The following is a 17,471-nucleotide window of genomic DNA, read 5'->3' as shown; positions in this document are numbered from 1 at the left end:
TTTGTAGAATCATATGTGGTGCTATATAGCCCCTAAATGGTTCTACACAGGTGCTATATGGCACTAAAAATGGTTCTTCTACGAGCAAAGAACCACTTTTGGTGCTATATAGCACAATTTGTTTTTAGAATGTGGCGTATCATATGCATGGAAAAGCGGAATTTGGCGTATCGATTGCACAATAATCACACTGCGTGTCATTTGTACGCTTTTTGGTGAGAATGGGTTGCCTCAAATTCTGTCTCTTCATCTGATACAGTCTCAAACATAAGATCTGTTTACACACACACACACAGAGCTACTGAAGTAGCTGCTCTGAGAAACAGCCAATCAGAGCAGAGCTCAACGTTTTTATTCATGACCCTTTTTAAATAAGGTAATAATAGACCATTTCATTCTGAAGGGAAATTCTAGGGTTGTAAATGGACATGTAAAACTGTTTCTGGATATTTTTTGCACTGAATAAAGCCACAAACCTTCCATGTAGATATCAGAGGACAATTCAACAGATTATTTCAATGCATCCTTGCTCACTTTTAAAGGAAAGTTTGTCAACCACAGAAGATTAAATTGGCGCTTAACCAGCATTTTGGGGATGTCTTGTTTCAACTTTTGCAGTGTCAGAAGTCATCCGGGTGGTTAAAAATGTAGTACTGCACCGTGAAAACATTCTAAACCAGTCCATATCGTTCATCCGCCGCTTTTGTTTGGCCTATAGCAGGTGAGTTTCATCAGGCATCAACGTCGCACACTCCTAAAATTCCTCTGTTCCCATATTAAAACACGCTGAATAGATTCACACTGCTGGCTTTAATACTTCATAAACACACTCCACTTGTTTCCCAAATGCTCTTTGGCTGCATTCCTCCAAAGATTTTTAAAGCAGGAAAATGTATTTTCTGAAATGACTTGGCTTTGTCCATAAAGCGTCTTGGCAGGGTAAAGTCTCGGGGGAATTGATAGTAACAAAGTAAGGATATGCTGACACGACACAAAAACACATTTAATCATCCTCATCAGAACAGAACAGGGCTGTGCTTTAGCGATCCACTTGAAACTGTCCATTCCCATCCATGTCTCAAGAGAATATGAGTTTATGAAATGAGTGAAACCGTTTCCCATAATAATAATAATAATGGTATCAAAATAAGTAGCGCAAGAGTTATATGAGAACTCTGAATTGAAGCAACATAGATGTTTAGTTAACGATTACAGAGCGAAACCCGACTGTACAGTTTTTCGAAAACTCGCCCACCGGTTTTGTTCAGAAGATTGTGAAAGAGATTATAGAGAGATCTATCAGAAGTACAAATGTACAAATTAAGATGGATTTTTAACTTCCTCCCTCTATGAACTTTCTAAAAGAAAAAAAAAACTTCTTTGTATCATTTATAAAAGATGATTAAACTATTATCATTCAAGTTCCCTCGTGCTGCTACATTCAAAACACGTTATATCAAAGGGAAAAAAAGTTCCTGTCTAGCAGCTGGAAATGACATTTTGTCAGGGGAGATATGCATCTACACCGGGGTGCAGTGAAGTTCACGTTTTGCAATCACAACAGGGTGTGTTCAGAGACACACTATAAAAAAGGATGATGTAATGATTGCAAAGTAGCTTTGCGTGTTACGGGACCGCACGCAACCTGACCGGTGAAAACTTCAATAGGAAGACATCGAGACAGACATGTGGTGTAGGTGTCCATGACGTGATCATCTGAGCAGATAGCATGTTTGCAGTAAATACACACTGCACAATTAATCCAGAGAAATGAAAATATTTATTTACATATTCAAATACAATTGACACATTTAAAATGCATGAAAGATGCTCCCTTTTAAAATCTGTTTTTATATTTACATACATTTTGGGAATTAATCAATCAATCAACGTTCTGGAATGATCTGAAAAAAATACGTTTTACTTCCTGACTGAAAAAAAAGAAAGCGAATAAAAGTATCCCTCACAATGTCTACATAAAACATGTTCAAACATAAATGTGAAAGACCAACGTGTTAAGGTTCCTCTTTTGAGGCGAAAAGCTAATTTAAGAAAGATCTGAGAAAGTGTTTCATTTGCTTAATGTCAAAGCAAAAAACCAAAATAATCTAAACTAAACAAGCGTGAACCTGTGGCAAATATCAGTGGTTAATAAAGCTGCGTGTGTATTCCTCTCATACAGGCTCTTTGGTACAGTACATTTAGTAGCTGGTGCATGAGTTTCGTAACTTTTATTGCAGTCCTACATTTAAAAAACATGTTTGTGGCACTCATAAAGATTTTTGTAAATTATCTATTTTACAGTCCCCAACAATTAACAATTGTATTTAAAATATACTATATATATTTTGTTTTTTATTAAAAATGGAGTGTCACTTTTATGTCCATGGCTTTATCTGTAAGGACCACGAAATTCATGTTTAAGCAGGTCCTGTCTTTATTTAATCAGAGTCCTTGCAATGGGCACCAAACGACACTCTTTTGTCTCCAAAGCCAGAAACGAATCACAAAGCGTTAACTGAAAAACAAGTAACGCTCTGGTCTAGTTTCTCTGTCAACAAAGGTTTCAGACAGTGCAAAAACATCACCCGTACTTCAGAGTGATAAACCAAAACTTAAAATCAATATCAACAGGTCACGCATTAGTACAAGTCCCTTATAATCTCCTGCAGAAGAGGATGTAAGCACCAGTCGACCTCCGTGTCTTTCATCAGCTGGATCAACTGAACGTGGTTGGCCACGAGCTGCCGTAGATCAGTCATCTTCTGCAAAACTTTGGCGAAGAGCTGAAGAGAGTCAGGATGGTTCGTCTTCAGCTGAAGCTCCAGAGAATGCAAAACAGTCTCCTGAAGATCTTCGATGGGCTTGACGTTCAACAGCCCGGGTCGATCTGGCAGAGAAAAACAAGATTAAAATTATTTTTAATTACGGAAACTAAATTGGTTACTAAGATATAAACATGGAATTATACTTTTTTCAGCTCAAATCTCAAAATAAATTTAAGATCAAATTTCCCCATGATATAAAAATTATATTTTGCATTAGAAAAAATATATCCTATTTTAGGACTGGATTGATATAATTTACTTCATTGTGACATTATTTTTATGATATGTAATGTAAAACAATTTTTATCAATTTAAATAACAGATACAAATAGTAATGCAATAATATTTTCAACAGTGCAAAAAAAATCTTTATGGTACTAAAAATAAAGTCTTCAGTTTCATTACCATTTTTCTTTACATTTTGCCTTTTTTTTTGTTCCTGTAAGTTTGTTTTTCTTTAGGTTCATTTTCACTATGCTTTTTCATTCTACGTCTGAATCATCAAAGTTCAAGGCTGAGATTTTGTTAAATGACCACGAATTACCAATAAAACTGAGTGATAACTGCACCGCTGCTTACCAACTCGTGCGGTGAATAAGACAATCATAATGATAATCTCAGATCAATGTTCACAATGAGCCAAATATAAACCTGCCAGTACTGGTTTAATTGTATGACACAACCGATCACGTGAGACCGCTTAAGCTCGGTGCCCACGATAAGTGAGTCACTGACATTGTGGTTGGATTTGCAGTAAAAATGCAACTAAGACTGATATTAAAATTGACTGCATAAGCAAAGGAGCCTAAGCTTTCACCATTCAGGTGGCATTGCTATTACACAAATATAGATTTATGCATTTGGCAGACACTTTTATCCAAAGCGACTTACAAGGTACACAGTATAGGTTTTAACAGTATGTGGGTTCGAACCCATGACCATTTGGACTGCAAACGCAATGATCTACCACTGAGCTACACTATATAACTACCCTTTTGTTTATTTCTTGTAGTGGTCCCAGTTTAAATTTGGTGTTGTTAACTACTGTGTATTTACATACATTGTACATTATTGTGTACATACATACACATGGGTTTAGTGTATAGCCTTTAAATCGCTTTAGATAAAAGCATCTGCCAAATGCATTAAATTTTATACATACAAATGCATATTATATTTACATGCCTGCCTTGTGCCAAGACTCACCTCCGCTCAAGATGATAACGGCAAGAAACAAGGCCATGTCACTGTCATCCAACTCCAGCATGTTGAATTTGACGGAGAACTCGAACTTGGGCTCCATCATTTCACAGAAGGGCTTGCGCAGACTCTTGACGAACTCCCGGGTCATGAAGATCTGCCCATAGGAGATGAGCGTGCCATCTTTGTTCATGAGGGGAGACATCATGATAATGATAACCTCGATAACTCCGTACTTTAGGAGCGTCACTTGATCGTTCAGGTCCAGGTTCACGAATCCCGGGATGCTCTTGGCGAATTCGGTGATTTCGCTGACGGCTTCGGCCGACCGCGACTGGCAGCTGTGGAAGAAACGAAGCTCCACCTCGTGCATGACACCCATCTCTGATCTCCTGTGGTCCTGCATTGGCATTTGACGGCTGTTGATTATCTGCTCGCCCTCCATCAGAGACTTCATGTCATGAATAACGAAAGGCTGTGACAGGATGAGAAAAGAAACCATCCCAATAACATATACGCAAGCTTATAGTGTTCAAAATATACAAATTGTCTCTACTACAATTGTTGTAGCTGGCAATGAAATCATAGTAAATACACATGACCGTAACCAAAAGTAGTGATTTTGTATGTCTTGTGGAGCAACAGTTTGGACAATAATCACATCAAGTCGACATGTTTTTAGCTAGCTTCCTTATGCTGCGATTACACCAGCCGCGGTAGAGGCGTCAAGTGCGAGTGATTTCAATTTTAAGTCAATCTGAAAATGCACCGACGCGCGCCTGGAGGTCTCACGGCGCAGATTAGGCGTTTGGCGCAGTACACGCAATTCCGCCTCATTCACGCGTCTAGTTCGTGCGAATGGCGCGAATTGAGCGGATGAGGCGGTACGCATGGTACACGTGAATGGTGCTTTTTGTGCATTTTGCGATTGACGCAAATTTGCGGCTGACACCCGAGTTGGAAAATTTTAACTTTGGCGGATTTTCGCACTGCGTTAACCAATCAGGAGCCTGCATCAGCCATCCTGCAAACTGACAACTGCATAGCACTTGCCCATCCCACAAGAAGCGGAGTTTGCCTCTGATGCGCGTCAAATGTTTGCTTTTTCCGCGCGTCTACTTCCCTCTAGACGCACGAATGCATTCAAACTGTTCAAGCGGCAAACTAGGCGTGGTAGACGCGATTTTGACACCTTAAAAACGCGGTGGGTGTAAATGCAGCATTAGTCATCCTTTTGACAAAACAGGCTTCTAGACATTAAAGGCACTATATGTAAAATTTTTGCATTAAAGTATTTTTCACAAATGCACTTGAATGTTTGAATTGAGAGAATTCGCAGCTCTGTGTCGTTTATAAGTTTGCTTGCCAATTATGTCATGTCCAAGTAATGCTAGGTTTCCGCATTTGCTGCCATAGAAACCCTAGGTGAGTTTGACTTCTTGTGACACTGCGCAGACCGATCAGCCTATAACATCAAAGTACTGCAAGAAGTAGATGTTCGAATGTGGACGTTCTGTATGTGGTTCGCAATAGTAGTAGTTTTCACGTATAGCACGCTGCTTTGTTGTGCCTTCAGTCAAGCCTCACTGTGGGCTTAAAAAAATAACGATTATACAACTTTATACTACGGGGCTGTTGAATGCTTTATTGTGATTGGCTGAAAAATGTTCCACAGGTATGCATTTCTTTTTTTACGATAAACACACACTTAACCAGTCAAATGTCTTAAAATAATCACAAATGTCTAGCAATGGCTGTGGTAATCGTGGTATAAGCAGGATAATTGAATTATTTTAAAATAATGCACACCCGCAGTGTTACGGCACTTCGTGCCACATCACCACCTTGGGTGTGCATTATTTTCGAATAATTCAACAGCCCGTTGTCCATTATTCGTTATGTATTTCATTACTTCATCAATTATTTGTGAGCCCATGATTTGTTAGATCGATTCCTATTGACATAGAAGGTGAAGACTACAACCCCTTAAGGCCGCGCTGTTCTAAAAAACGTGGACACATTGCTTTCTATGAGTAAACGCACACAGGCGCCAACAGGTGGCGCCTGTCCGCGCTGCCCAGCTACGACTCAGGAAGTTGCTCAAATCCCTGTCGCGCCACAGAGCGCCACTCACATAGTTTAAAGTTTTAAATAACATCATATTTGTCCCAAATCATTAACGATTAACATTGGCTGCTAACGTATATTTTGCATTATATACGCGTTATATTATATATGCGCTAAACTCGCGCTGTTTAATGTGCACTTCCAGTTTACGATACCTCCGAGTTGTCCTAGACGCGACTCGACGCGGTGCGACGCTGAGCTGCGCGGCCGGTGTGCGACCCCCTTCATGCTTTAACAGCACCATAAAGTTGTGGCCATTGTTGTTGTTTAGCTACTTCTAGCAGCAAAATTGCATACTGTGCCTTTAAAATCTGTTGTTAGTAATTTGGATCCTAGTGACGCGCAAATAAAATGGAGATTACATTTAACCTTAATAAATATAAATACTCAAATCTTTTCTCAAGCACTCTGAATCATTTACAAAAGGCGAAGTAAAATTTTTGCTAATGTCCCTTTAGGGTCTCCATATCCCAGGTCTCCAGAATGTTCTCTGAGCATATTTTTTTACCCCTGCCTCCAATGTCACCCAAACAAAATCCATATACGCGGTTTCCTATTACCATAATTCATCTCAATGCTTACTCTTGTATTTGAACAGAAAACACGTTCTGCAAAAACCCAACCTTTGGGATGGCTGAGCTCTCGCAGGACTGGTCAGGCCTTGCATATACAGTATGAAACAAATAAAACATAAATGAAGAATGATGAAATAAGACGATTTATATCTATGGTTTCTATATTATTGCAGGATTTTCTTTCCATAAGCATGTGCCTGTATAAACATAGCCTCCCTCTGAAGAGAGCAGATGTTTGGTATCAGTGAGCTTGTATCATCGCCTGTGTTAGTCAAAACAAGCACCTAACAGCCTTGGTCATATCTCTTCTTACACGATGCCTTCGTTTCGTGGCAAATTTGTGCGGCGTGTGTGTTAATACAATTTTATTTTCACTCAAAATCAATCTTTAAAAAAGATTTTGCTAAAAGAAAATGGATGATTATTACCTTTACCTACATTTTTAACTTTGACCTATTAATAGGCCTTCAATAAGACTTTCATTCTAAGAAAGCTCTAAATAATCTACAAATACTGTCCAAATTGTAATTTATGTCTTTACGACTTATTATCCCCAGCAATAAGATTATCGCAAGACACGACGAAAGTGCACGGCAAGATTATCTGCGTGTCGATACGCATGACAGGTTAACGTTAGAAACCTGAATTTCTACCTCGGCCACGCTTCAATTCAAGAACACTGTCTGGACAACAACACCTGTAAATCATCTCTTTGAGCGGATAAGCATTTCGTTCACGGTATAATGCAAAAAAGACTTGCTTACGGCATTGTCGCTGGTCTTTCCTGAGAGTATAGCCCTGGCCTTGGCTTTGGTCAGAGGGAAGTACTTGAGATACGACTCATAGAGGTGCTTGGCCAGGGCCCTGAGATCAGCCGACTCCGGGTGCATGTGATCCACGTCAGTGGAGAATTCCGCCAAAAGCTTTTCTTTCTCGGCTTGGGGCATCCGACCAAAACGAATGGCTGGGAAAAAAACAAACAAACAGACAGTTGAAAACCCCCAAATCCCAGATCCAACATGATTTCAGTCTTTACTAATATCTTTGGTCTGTTGGGATCTGTGTGGGAGTTGAAGGCAGGGAGTTTGTTTTCAGTCTTTGGGTATGTTAGCACAGGTCATTATGACCACTTACAACATTCTTTAATGTTTTTATTCTGACTGTAATGTAGAGTGTTCACACCTAAAGTTTGATTAAAAACCAAAACAGTGCTTTGCATGGCTTGCTTGGAGAGACGTTCGGTTATATACGGTATATATAAGTTCGTAAACTTTTTCAACATTATTTGATTGCTGGCCGGCTCTCCTTTGGGGACTCTTGGACTCAACACTTGGACTTCTGTTACTTTGATGGGAAAGTTAAAAAATTTGAGACAACATCACTTGAACTACACATCACAGCGATGACGCTGCATTCCAGCAGATTGCATGTAAAGTAGCTGCACCTCCAGGAATCTTGACATGTCTGTTTTCATGCTATTTATCAAGACGCTCCCTGATCCTATGTGTAAAGAATCGGAGAGCGTGTCTCCTACAAGAGTGAAGTAAATCATTTCGATTCATTGACAATGCCTACCAGGGCACAAACCTGATGGTTTGGTAACTAACCAAGTGTTTTAAGCTTTTTGCAATATTGTTGAGAAAGAAAGTAGAGAGATGACAAGGAACTGAAGAGGTGGGGTCAGATTTATACAGTTTGAAGTCATAAAACACAGGCATTATGCTTTTAAATCATGCTTCCTTACATTTCTTCGACCACCGGAACAACATCACCAGTTTTGGGGCAGTTGCTACTCTTGTTTCTAGATGTTTGTGTGCGAACCCTGACCAGCAGCGACATAAAAAAAAACTTTTCTAAACTAGAACCACTGCTGTTTGTCACGTGTGACCATTGCGGCTTACGGCAGAAACTGATTGATGGGCGTTTCATAGACGGTACCCGGTGGAACTGCCGCACGCCTGCCATTCTCTGCGTCTGCCACGAAGAGCCATATGCTCGCAAAAACGGCAATATGTTTGGGTGCACGAGGACCGTGTGAGGTCCGTCCACGCTCTGCCTGTGAAACTTTCCGCATTTTGCTGTTCCACATTTCTTTAAACTAGACACGTGACTGAAATGGTTTTTAAAATATGTATTTAATATTTTAATAATAAATCATCACGTGGGTTGGATTGGACACCTTTGTGGGCCGCGTTCGGCCCGCGGGCTGATGTTCGACACCCTTGGTTTAAATTAAGCCAGGACTAAGTCTTAGTTACATAAGGACATTTAGTTAAGTAGTTTTTAAAATCATACTACTTTACAAAAAACAACACTGGTGTGCATCTTGAGACAAAACAATGTCACTGATATATGTTAAGATTTGTCAGTGCAAGATGTTTTTCAGTTAAGGCAGCTCAAACATGCATTTTAGTCTGGGACTAAGATAAGACATGTCCCAAAAACCACCCCTAAGCCTTTAAAAAGACTGAAATATTGCAGTGTCTTCTGATAAAACTTGAGTTTTTGTTTAAGGCCAGTAAAGGTGACGAAATATTTCTAACCCACGCTGCTTTTAAAGCAGTATGTCATTACAGTAGTTATCTAATATTCGTAATGGTAGAATGTGAACGGTTTCTTGCCTGTATCTGCCTCGACTTGCAGCAAAACAGTTTTGATTGATTTGACGTGCGCATTACTATTACACCTTTTGTAAACCAGCGCATGCCAAACTACCTTCCTTCTCCTGTAAGGTTTGGCCTGAGGCCAGATCGAGTGACACAGCATGTTTGTGGCAGCCGCTCCACGCTTTCATGAATCATTGATAAAAGAGACAGGCAGCCAAATCCCAGCCAGATTTGATCCAATCACTACAGTGTGCGTGTGTGAAAACAGAGAAAGAGAGAGAGATAGAGAGAGAGAAAGAGAGAGAGGGGGAAACAGAGCAAGCCAATAGGTAGTCGAGGAACTGATAATGTTAAACTTGATTGACCCTGAGGCTAACACCTGCAATAGTCTCAGGAACGCAAGTTCAAGAGTCTTGATCGTTTAAAGAGCACCTATTTCATTGCTAAAAAACAACATTATTTTGTGTATTTGGTATAATACAATGTGTTTGTGTGGTTTATGGTTAAAAACACATTATTTTTCACATACCGTACATTTTTGTAGTTCCAGATATCCTGCTTTCCTCAAACGCTTTGATTTTGTACAAACCTCATCGATTTGATAAGCGCTGTGTCCCTGATTGGCCAGCTAATCTGTACGTTGTGATTGGTTTGAATACCTCTGACGTCAGACAGAAATGTGAAGCTCCTTACCATATTTTGAAAGATTCGGTCGAATTATGATAATGTCGGTCTTGTCTACATCACCAAATCCCAGGAAGTAAACTGTTGCCTACAATCTGTGTGTTTGTTGTAGTCCAAGAAAAGAGATTTACGTTGGAGATGAAAACTCGCGTCATCGTTTCCCTTGGGGTTTGTACCTTTTGCATATCGTTGAAATGTACTAATACACACTTACACAGCAAAGGAAATGAAAAATCATAAATCGGAGCTATTGGGAACAGAAAAAAGATCAAATAATTAAAAAAACTAAAATGAAAGAATATAAAATGAATAATTTGAAGCAAAATATATACATTAATATACTAGATGGGCTGGGAAGGGATTAAGATTTTTAATCTGATTAATTAAATGATGGGCCAATTAATAAATCAAATTAATCGCATTTAATCACACATACATATTGGCATGTAGATGGAAAAATCCATTAAAATAAAATAAAGTGCTTTTCATGTTTTTCAGCTTGATCAGTAGTTTTTTAGGTACTGTAATGTAATTAAGTAATCAAATATGAAATAATATTGCATTACTGCAGTCTTCCTGTGTAAATTAAATATGATTAATGATGAATCCTTATTAAATTTACAAAAGTTAATCATAATTTTTTTTGTGTTGTTTGATTAACAAGCAGACCGCATTTATACTGTCACTTTAAGAGTGCACGGACGGATACAATATCTGCATGTGATATTTATTTCTACATTGCTTATAAAAGTGTGTTTACAAGAATAATTACATTATTTTAAGAGTATTTTCTATAAATATTCTGTTCAAACGCAAAAAAAACAACAACAGAAACTCAGGTATCTGTCTTTACTGTTTGCGTGTATTTGCGTGTTGTCTGAAGCCTTGAGATGCGGTCTGGGCTAGTGCTTTAGATGTGCGCACATACAAAACTTCTTAAACAGCGTGTGAAAACTGCAATGAGATCGGTTATGCTTCTTCTTGTGCTTAAATATTTAAACTGGCAAGGCCTGAAAGAATGTACATTTATGTACTTTTATGACGATGCAGCATTGGCACGATCACATGCGTTTAAAAAATACATTTTCCACATGATTAATTCATCTAATTAAAGCATTACATTAAAAGCCATATATTGTAAGAAACGATGAACCAAAACCAATTTTTCCCAAAGTTTAAAAGCTTAAGCAAACAAATTCTAGGACATATAAGGATGGGTAACTAAGCTGGGGGGTATTTTTCCATTCTCTTTTCTCTTACTGGTCATTGAATAACTTTATTAGTTTGTTACATTCTGCATTATTCTTCCCTGTAGTCACTCATAGGCGTTAAACATTTGAAAGACGCACGTTCGGTTCATTCTTAATGCCTTTTCTAAAAGCAATTCAGTGAAGTCAGAAAATAAACTCCAACCAAATGTGACACCTTACTGATATAAATGTATTAAAAAAGCTTCGCTTTTAAAGTTTAAATAACTCAAGTGAAGGACAGAGAGACAGAAAGTTGACAGACAGATAGAAAAATAGACAAACCTACAGAAAGGTTTCTGTATTATGTCATACGTTGTTACCTTTTTTTAGATTATAACTATGAATTTTCATGAAGTTTGCAATCTCTCAGCTGGTGCAGATGCTAATGAACTGTGGTGTTCCACACCGAGGTGCTTAAACCCAAACTCGTGCGGTTGCAGGGTTGCAAGTAAGGCGTCACTCTGTGAGGGAAGTTGCCTTTAAGCCCCAAAGCAAAGCACACACAGGCGCATACAAACGCGCACACTCACACACACACACACCAGATGTGTGCACGTTCTGACAGAAATGCCACATATGTTGCAGCAGGAGACCACACAAAGGAAACAACAAGGCACACGAGGCCAAGCGCAGTTGCCTGAAGAGGCGTAGCGTTAAGAGTCTACATCGAGTGGTTCAAACAGAAAGCACTTCTCTGAAACAACAGGGCCTTTCTCATGAGCGATGGGTTGACAGTGGCACCTCACCGTTGTGTGACATGCCGACCATCAGGCACTTCTGGAACCTGCAGTACTGGCATTTGTTGCGACTCTTCTTGTGGATTCGGCAGTGCAGGTCGCAGTGGTCGTAGATCAGTTTCAACCGTATGGTTCGACGGAAGAACCCCTGCCAAACAAAAAGGAATGCTGTTAGGAAGGAAGGGGAATAGGCTTTCCTGATGCCTTGTTAGTACTCTTATCTATTCAACTCATTGTCAAGAATCACAATACCAGCGGCGTTCCGAGATCGTACAAGTTTTCCGTCCCAATGACAGAAATCGATCAGAACGCTGCCGTTTTAAGTGATCCCCTAGTACAATAAACTTACATATCTAATGAATAAACCCCAATACATAATGTTATGCTGACAACGTGCCATTTACATGAACCTGTTAGAAATAAAGTGCCACAGAGATGACGTATTTTTGTATGCCAACCCGGAAGTTAGCTGGACACTGGTTCCCTCGGTAAAATGTTTTCCCAAAATATAAGCTCTGTGTTTAAGTAAGCAATAAAACGGTTACCACACAATATTAAAGTAAAAAAAATATTAGTGCAACTTTCATGAAGTTAAATCAATAAAAGCATTCCTTCCGCTAGAAAAAATAGTCCCTGACTGCGAACAACAACATGAAAGCTCAAATAAAAACAACTGTTCTCAGACTTTGTCTCATTATATGTTTATGTGTTGCTAAGGGTGTTGCTAAGGGCACAGTGATATTAAATAGAACTGTTGGGTGAAGCGGTCAAAGCAGTGTTTTATCGTGAATAAAGCACACCTTTTGACCAATCAGAATCGGAACTAACCGTTTTATAAGAAAAGTTAAAGACACTTACACGTCCAACAAGAAAATATTTGCAGATGAATACAAATTGTGTGTAAATATGTTTACTAGAAATTTAAAAGTAATATTTTGACTTCATAAAAGTTGTGTTCATCTTTGAAAAGTGCATAAACGTTTGTAAAACGCAGAGCATTTTTTTTTTGATAATCCAAAAGTCTATGGGAAAAATGAACGTTTTCCGCCAACTTCCGGGTTGGGCTACAAAAATATGTAATCTTTGCGGCGCTCTCTGTGAAAGTAAGACTTTTAACAGAAAAACTGTCACTGCTGACCAAAAATAGGCTGGTTTAGTTAAGTCCAGTTGGTCATCCAGCTAAAAAAGTGCACAAAACAACATAACAGACCAGACTTGGAGACCAATGGTTTAAGCTGACTTTTGGTCACTGCAAGCATACTTATACTGTATAATGTTACAAAAGAATTTGGTAGTCACTGATTTGGGTCGTGATTCTGAATCATTTGGACAGTTAACACATTCACCGTATCACCTAAAGCTGTTTCTCATTCAGTAAAACAGTAACAAGATGAATGAAGTGAAACATTTCCTCGTTAAACTAAACAAAACCTGCAAGTGCATGCTATCATTTGCAGCGACAAAGGTGTTCATTTTAACACTTGCACCTGTTAACCACATTTCTCAAGTCTTTTTTAACCAATATCAAAGTGTAGCAGTATCAAAACATTAACTGTAAGACTAAAGTACTATGGCATTCATATGGTTTGCACATGTTATTATTATTTTTTCCTTAAATTACCATGTAAATATCAATTTGTCCTGCAAACTGCTTAAACAAATTATTGTTATATTTTAAAGTTTTAAAAGTTGTAAAACTACAGTGTCATATTGTGTTTGAGGTCATTAATTGACGTGTGACAGTCACCACCATCAAAATGCGGGTTCGTTTATACATAACATGTGAACTCTGAACATGGTCCCTTACCTAAAATTTGTACCAATATAACATTTTTTAAGTTTACCTGTTAAGGTTTATTTTTTATCTGTGTTCGTGCTCACAGGGCCGAATCCGCGATCGTTGCACTGCTAACGCAAGGCTCCACCCCCTGAGCTACAGGATCTTCAGATTTAACCCCACACAGGCGATAGTTTCATTGATATCGCCTACTGAGGCACTAAATTACAAAATGCTCCTGTGGGTCGTATTTCAAGTAAGTGACAAATGACCCATATGGTCGTATGAGTTGGAGTATATGTTGAAGGTTATTCTTTTAAAGTGGTCATGGACAGGGTTTATGCTAAGCCAGAACTAGAGGCCTTATTATACTTCCGTGTCATTGTTTGCGTCAAACTTCAATTTAACATGCAGACCACTAGTAGGCAGTATCCATACGTGTAACCCACAGTAGCAGAGCAACACCCGAAGAAAAAGCCAATTTTCCCAGTAAACCCACAAATGAAGAAGAAGCTTCTCTATGTTATTTGAGAAGACCAGCAGTGATGGAGGTAAATAGGCAGCGAATATTGTTGCAGTTTGAATTAAATATCACATTTCAGCTTGGCCCATCTTTGTTTTTACTGTTGTAAGCGAAAAATCCGTATGAGATTTTTTTTGACCTGACAGGAGGGGTTCTAGCAGACCAAGTACAGCGCTTGCAGTCCACGTAGCATAGAGACAGCGTGCAGTTATGCTAATTTGAAAACCACGCCCACCGGAGGGGGAAACAATCCATCCGTCTCCATTGACTTTGTATTGCGAGAGGCTGCCTCCTCGTGATTTCTGATTTTCTTGTGACAAGGTGTGCAGCTAACAGGCCAAAAAACCCAGTAACAAGTTTTTATAAGCTGTCGACCCCAAAAAACGAGCGTTTAAAGACACAAAAGTGGAAACAGGCAACTTTTCATAGTACTACTATTAGTAGAACTGCGCCCACTAGGGGGAAACGTAGTCGGCGATCCACTTTTTTCTCCTCGACAGCTTATAAAAACTTATTTCTGGGTTTTTTAGTTTGTTGGCTGTACACCTTGTCACACAGCAGTTTTTAGGTTATGATGCTTTGCGGCTACTGCGTAGGGTTTGCGTCTCTGCATAGACTACGCCATACAAACGACGCAGAAGTATAAAGCCTGCTAAAACCTTGGTTACATTAGGACATTAAGTAGTTACCGTACTATATTAAGATATTTTAGTGCTCAACTACAACTCAAACATGCATTTTAGTCTGGGAAACTACCCCTTATAGTTATGAAACAAATTTAAATAAAGCTCAGATAGTAGCTTAACTCTTTCCTCGCGTTATCAATTAAGAGAAAATGCTTCCCTGCCAATGACCCATATTTGAGAGGTGATAAAAAGAGAACAAATGAAGGTAGGATGAAAGATGTTTTTTAGATGGAAAGCAGATGGTCTTTTGATTGTATGTTTATTGTATGTTTATATATTTAAAGAAGAAACAATTCTGGAAGGCATTAAACTTTTGTGAAAATCATAAAAATGCTGGCTTGGAATTTTTTTTAAACGCTGGTGGGGAAAAAGTTGAAAGGGTATATAAACTTGTAATTAGGGCTGGGACAACACGTCGACTTAATCGATGACATCGACGCAAAAAATACATTGACGCAAAATATGCGCGTTGATTCATGAAACCCAAGAGAGTAGTAGCAACGCAAGTGGCTCCACGCCCGTTTCACACCGCAAGCGTGAACACTGTGTTTTTTCAGCAGCCATGTTAATAGAGCATACACAGCGCACGCTTGAGCAGCGCGTGCTCGCGTAGCAGGAGACGTTCTATTTTTGCTGCGCTGCTCAATTAAAGTGACAGTGCTTTGTTTATGGTTTAAATGCTCGTAGATTGACACGAAAAAGTGTAATTTTCCTATAAAATCATGCCAAGTGTGTTTTAAACAGTCATGACTTTGAGCAATTTAACAGAAAGCAATGAAATATTTAAAAACACACTGTTGCCAAAAACTGCGCTGTCATTCACTCTCTGCCCAGCACTAAATTAATTTTCATCTAACTTGTCTTAATAATCTTCAGAGATACATCTACAAATCCAAATCTTATGCTTATGCTGTTGAAGGGAAACACTATCGATTGCATCATGCTGTCAATCACAGAGTGAAATGTTTCATTTCATGGTAAACTTAAGAGAAACAGATTTTTTAATCAAGGTACCATGTGCTATAATTGTGTTTATAACTGTCATTACATGGACCAGAACAGCACGAATGTCATCAAAAGGTGCATCGAAGAGGTTTTGCTCATAAATGCATGTAAAATAAAGTAATGTCAACTTGAGATTTTTTTTTTACTGTTATTAAACTGCACAGTACGTGCTGCTGACTTAGAATGCATTACTTTGCACTTGTTTAGTCTTTTTTTATTTTGGAATTCATGTTTTTTTTCATTCAGATATGTAAGTCAACATGTATACATTGCTAATAGAGAGATAATCGAGAATCGAATCGTAATTGAATCGGACTCGGAAAATTAATCGCTAGATTAATCGATGCATCGAAAAAACAATCGCTAGATTAAACGTTTAAAAACTAATTGTTTATCCCAGCCCTACTTGTAATATAACTTGATCTGTAACTTAATCAGCTTTAAACTTATATTTTAACTCTTTGCACACCCTCAGTGTACTTTAAAAGTTACGCTTTAATCCAACAAAACCACAGGCCCTTTCCGAGATTTACTTAAAACATGCCACTAGAGTCATTATGTACCCAGAGATAACCTGAGGTCTCACGATAGCAAAGCTTTATCTAAATAATATGTCATTAGGACAGACAAGCACTGGCTGCTTTGGACTTTGGCCAGAAAACAGTTAGTCTCTATGTTGATGAGAGGTCATTAATAAGTATAGCTACAGATCACAATGCAAATATAACGAAACCCCACACGGTCGAGCCGCAAAAACAACGAGCAGAAAAAACCCAGAGGATTTCATGTGCGCGCTGCGCTTGGTCGATTCTTGAGCACATCCGTGAAGTGCATGTAAAGTGGAAAACAATACAAGGTGCAAAAAGACATTGACCGTATTTATTTTTGGTTGACTTTCTCATAAACCTGTGCAGTAAGAGGCCAGCTACGTGCAGTATTTTTAGTAAGTAAAAAATATGTACAGATGCGAGAACTATGCAGACAGGAAAGAGCCCTTTTAAAAGAGGATGTTTTTCATGCATTTTACACTAACCCCCTCGATCACAATTATATTTTTATATTTAGAAACATCATAGGCCAAAAATATAAATAGTAAGGCGAGAACCCACAGCTTTGTGTTATTGAACAATAAATAAGTTAACCCGGTTGGCTGAACCCGTCTTTGAGCATTCTTTACATTGTTTAGCGATCGGACGCTGGAAAAATTTCTGCTTGTGACCAGAACTCGATGGTAGGACCCTTCTAAATTTAGTCGGCTACGATCATCATGTTTTTTAGACAACTGCAGAGAAAATGGTTGAAGAATGGTGCTTATCGGCCAGGGATGTGGTTAGCCACAAGATCTGCATTTTCTCGAAAGGATCATCCTGTTACAATTTCTGCGCATTTCATAAACTATCAACGTTTAAAATGGTCCAAAACGTGGCAGCGTTCCATTCATAAATGTTTGTCTTTTTAAGTTTCTGTAACATG

General features: G+C 38.7%; 1 protein-coding gene across 5 annotated transcripts in view; it reads right to left on the bottom strand.

Moving 5' to 3' along the window:
• Positions 1–1,761: 1,761 nt before the first annotated feature.
• The window catches only part of pparg (peroxisome proliferator-activated receptor gamma), a 36,045-nt gene continuing 20,335 nt past the window's right edge, over positions 1,762–17,471 (bottom strand). For all 5 annotated transcript variants that reach the window (XM_055183753.2, XM_055183751.2, XM_055183752.2 and 2 more), the window contains exons 4-7: positions 12,017–12,155; positions 7,495–7,694; positions 4,035–4,503; positions 1,762–2,890 (exon numbers count right to left, since the gene is read on the bottom strand). In XM_055183753.2, coding sequence (XP_055039728.1) covers positions 2,643–2,890; positions 4,035–4,503; positions 7,495–7,694; positions 12,017–12,155 — 1,056 coding nt within the window. In that variant the 3' untranslated portion in view covers positions 1,762–2,642. The remainder of the gene's footprint in view (positions 2,891–4,034; positions 4,504–7,494; positions 7,695–12,016; positions 12,156–17,471) is intronic.

This window comes from Misgurnus anguillicaudatus, chromosome 14, assembly GCF_027580225.2.
Source record: "Misgurnus anguillicaudatus chromosome 14, ASM2758022v2, whole genome shotgun sequence".
Lineage (NCBI taxonomy): Eukaryota > Metazoa > Chordata > Actinopteri > Cypriniformes > Cobitidae > Misgurnus > Misgurnus anguillicaudatus.
The sequence above is the reverse complement of the archived record's forward strand: the minus strand, read 5'-3'. Positions and strand labels throughout refer to the sequence as shown.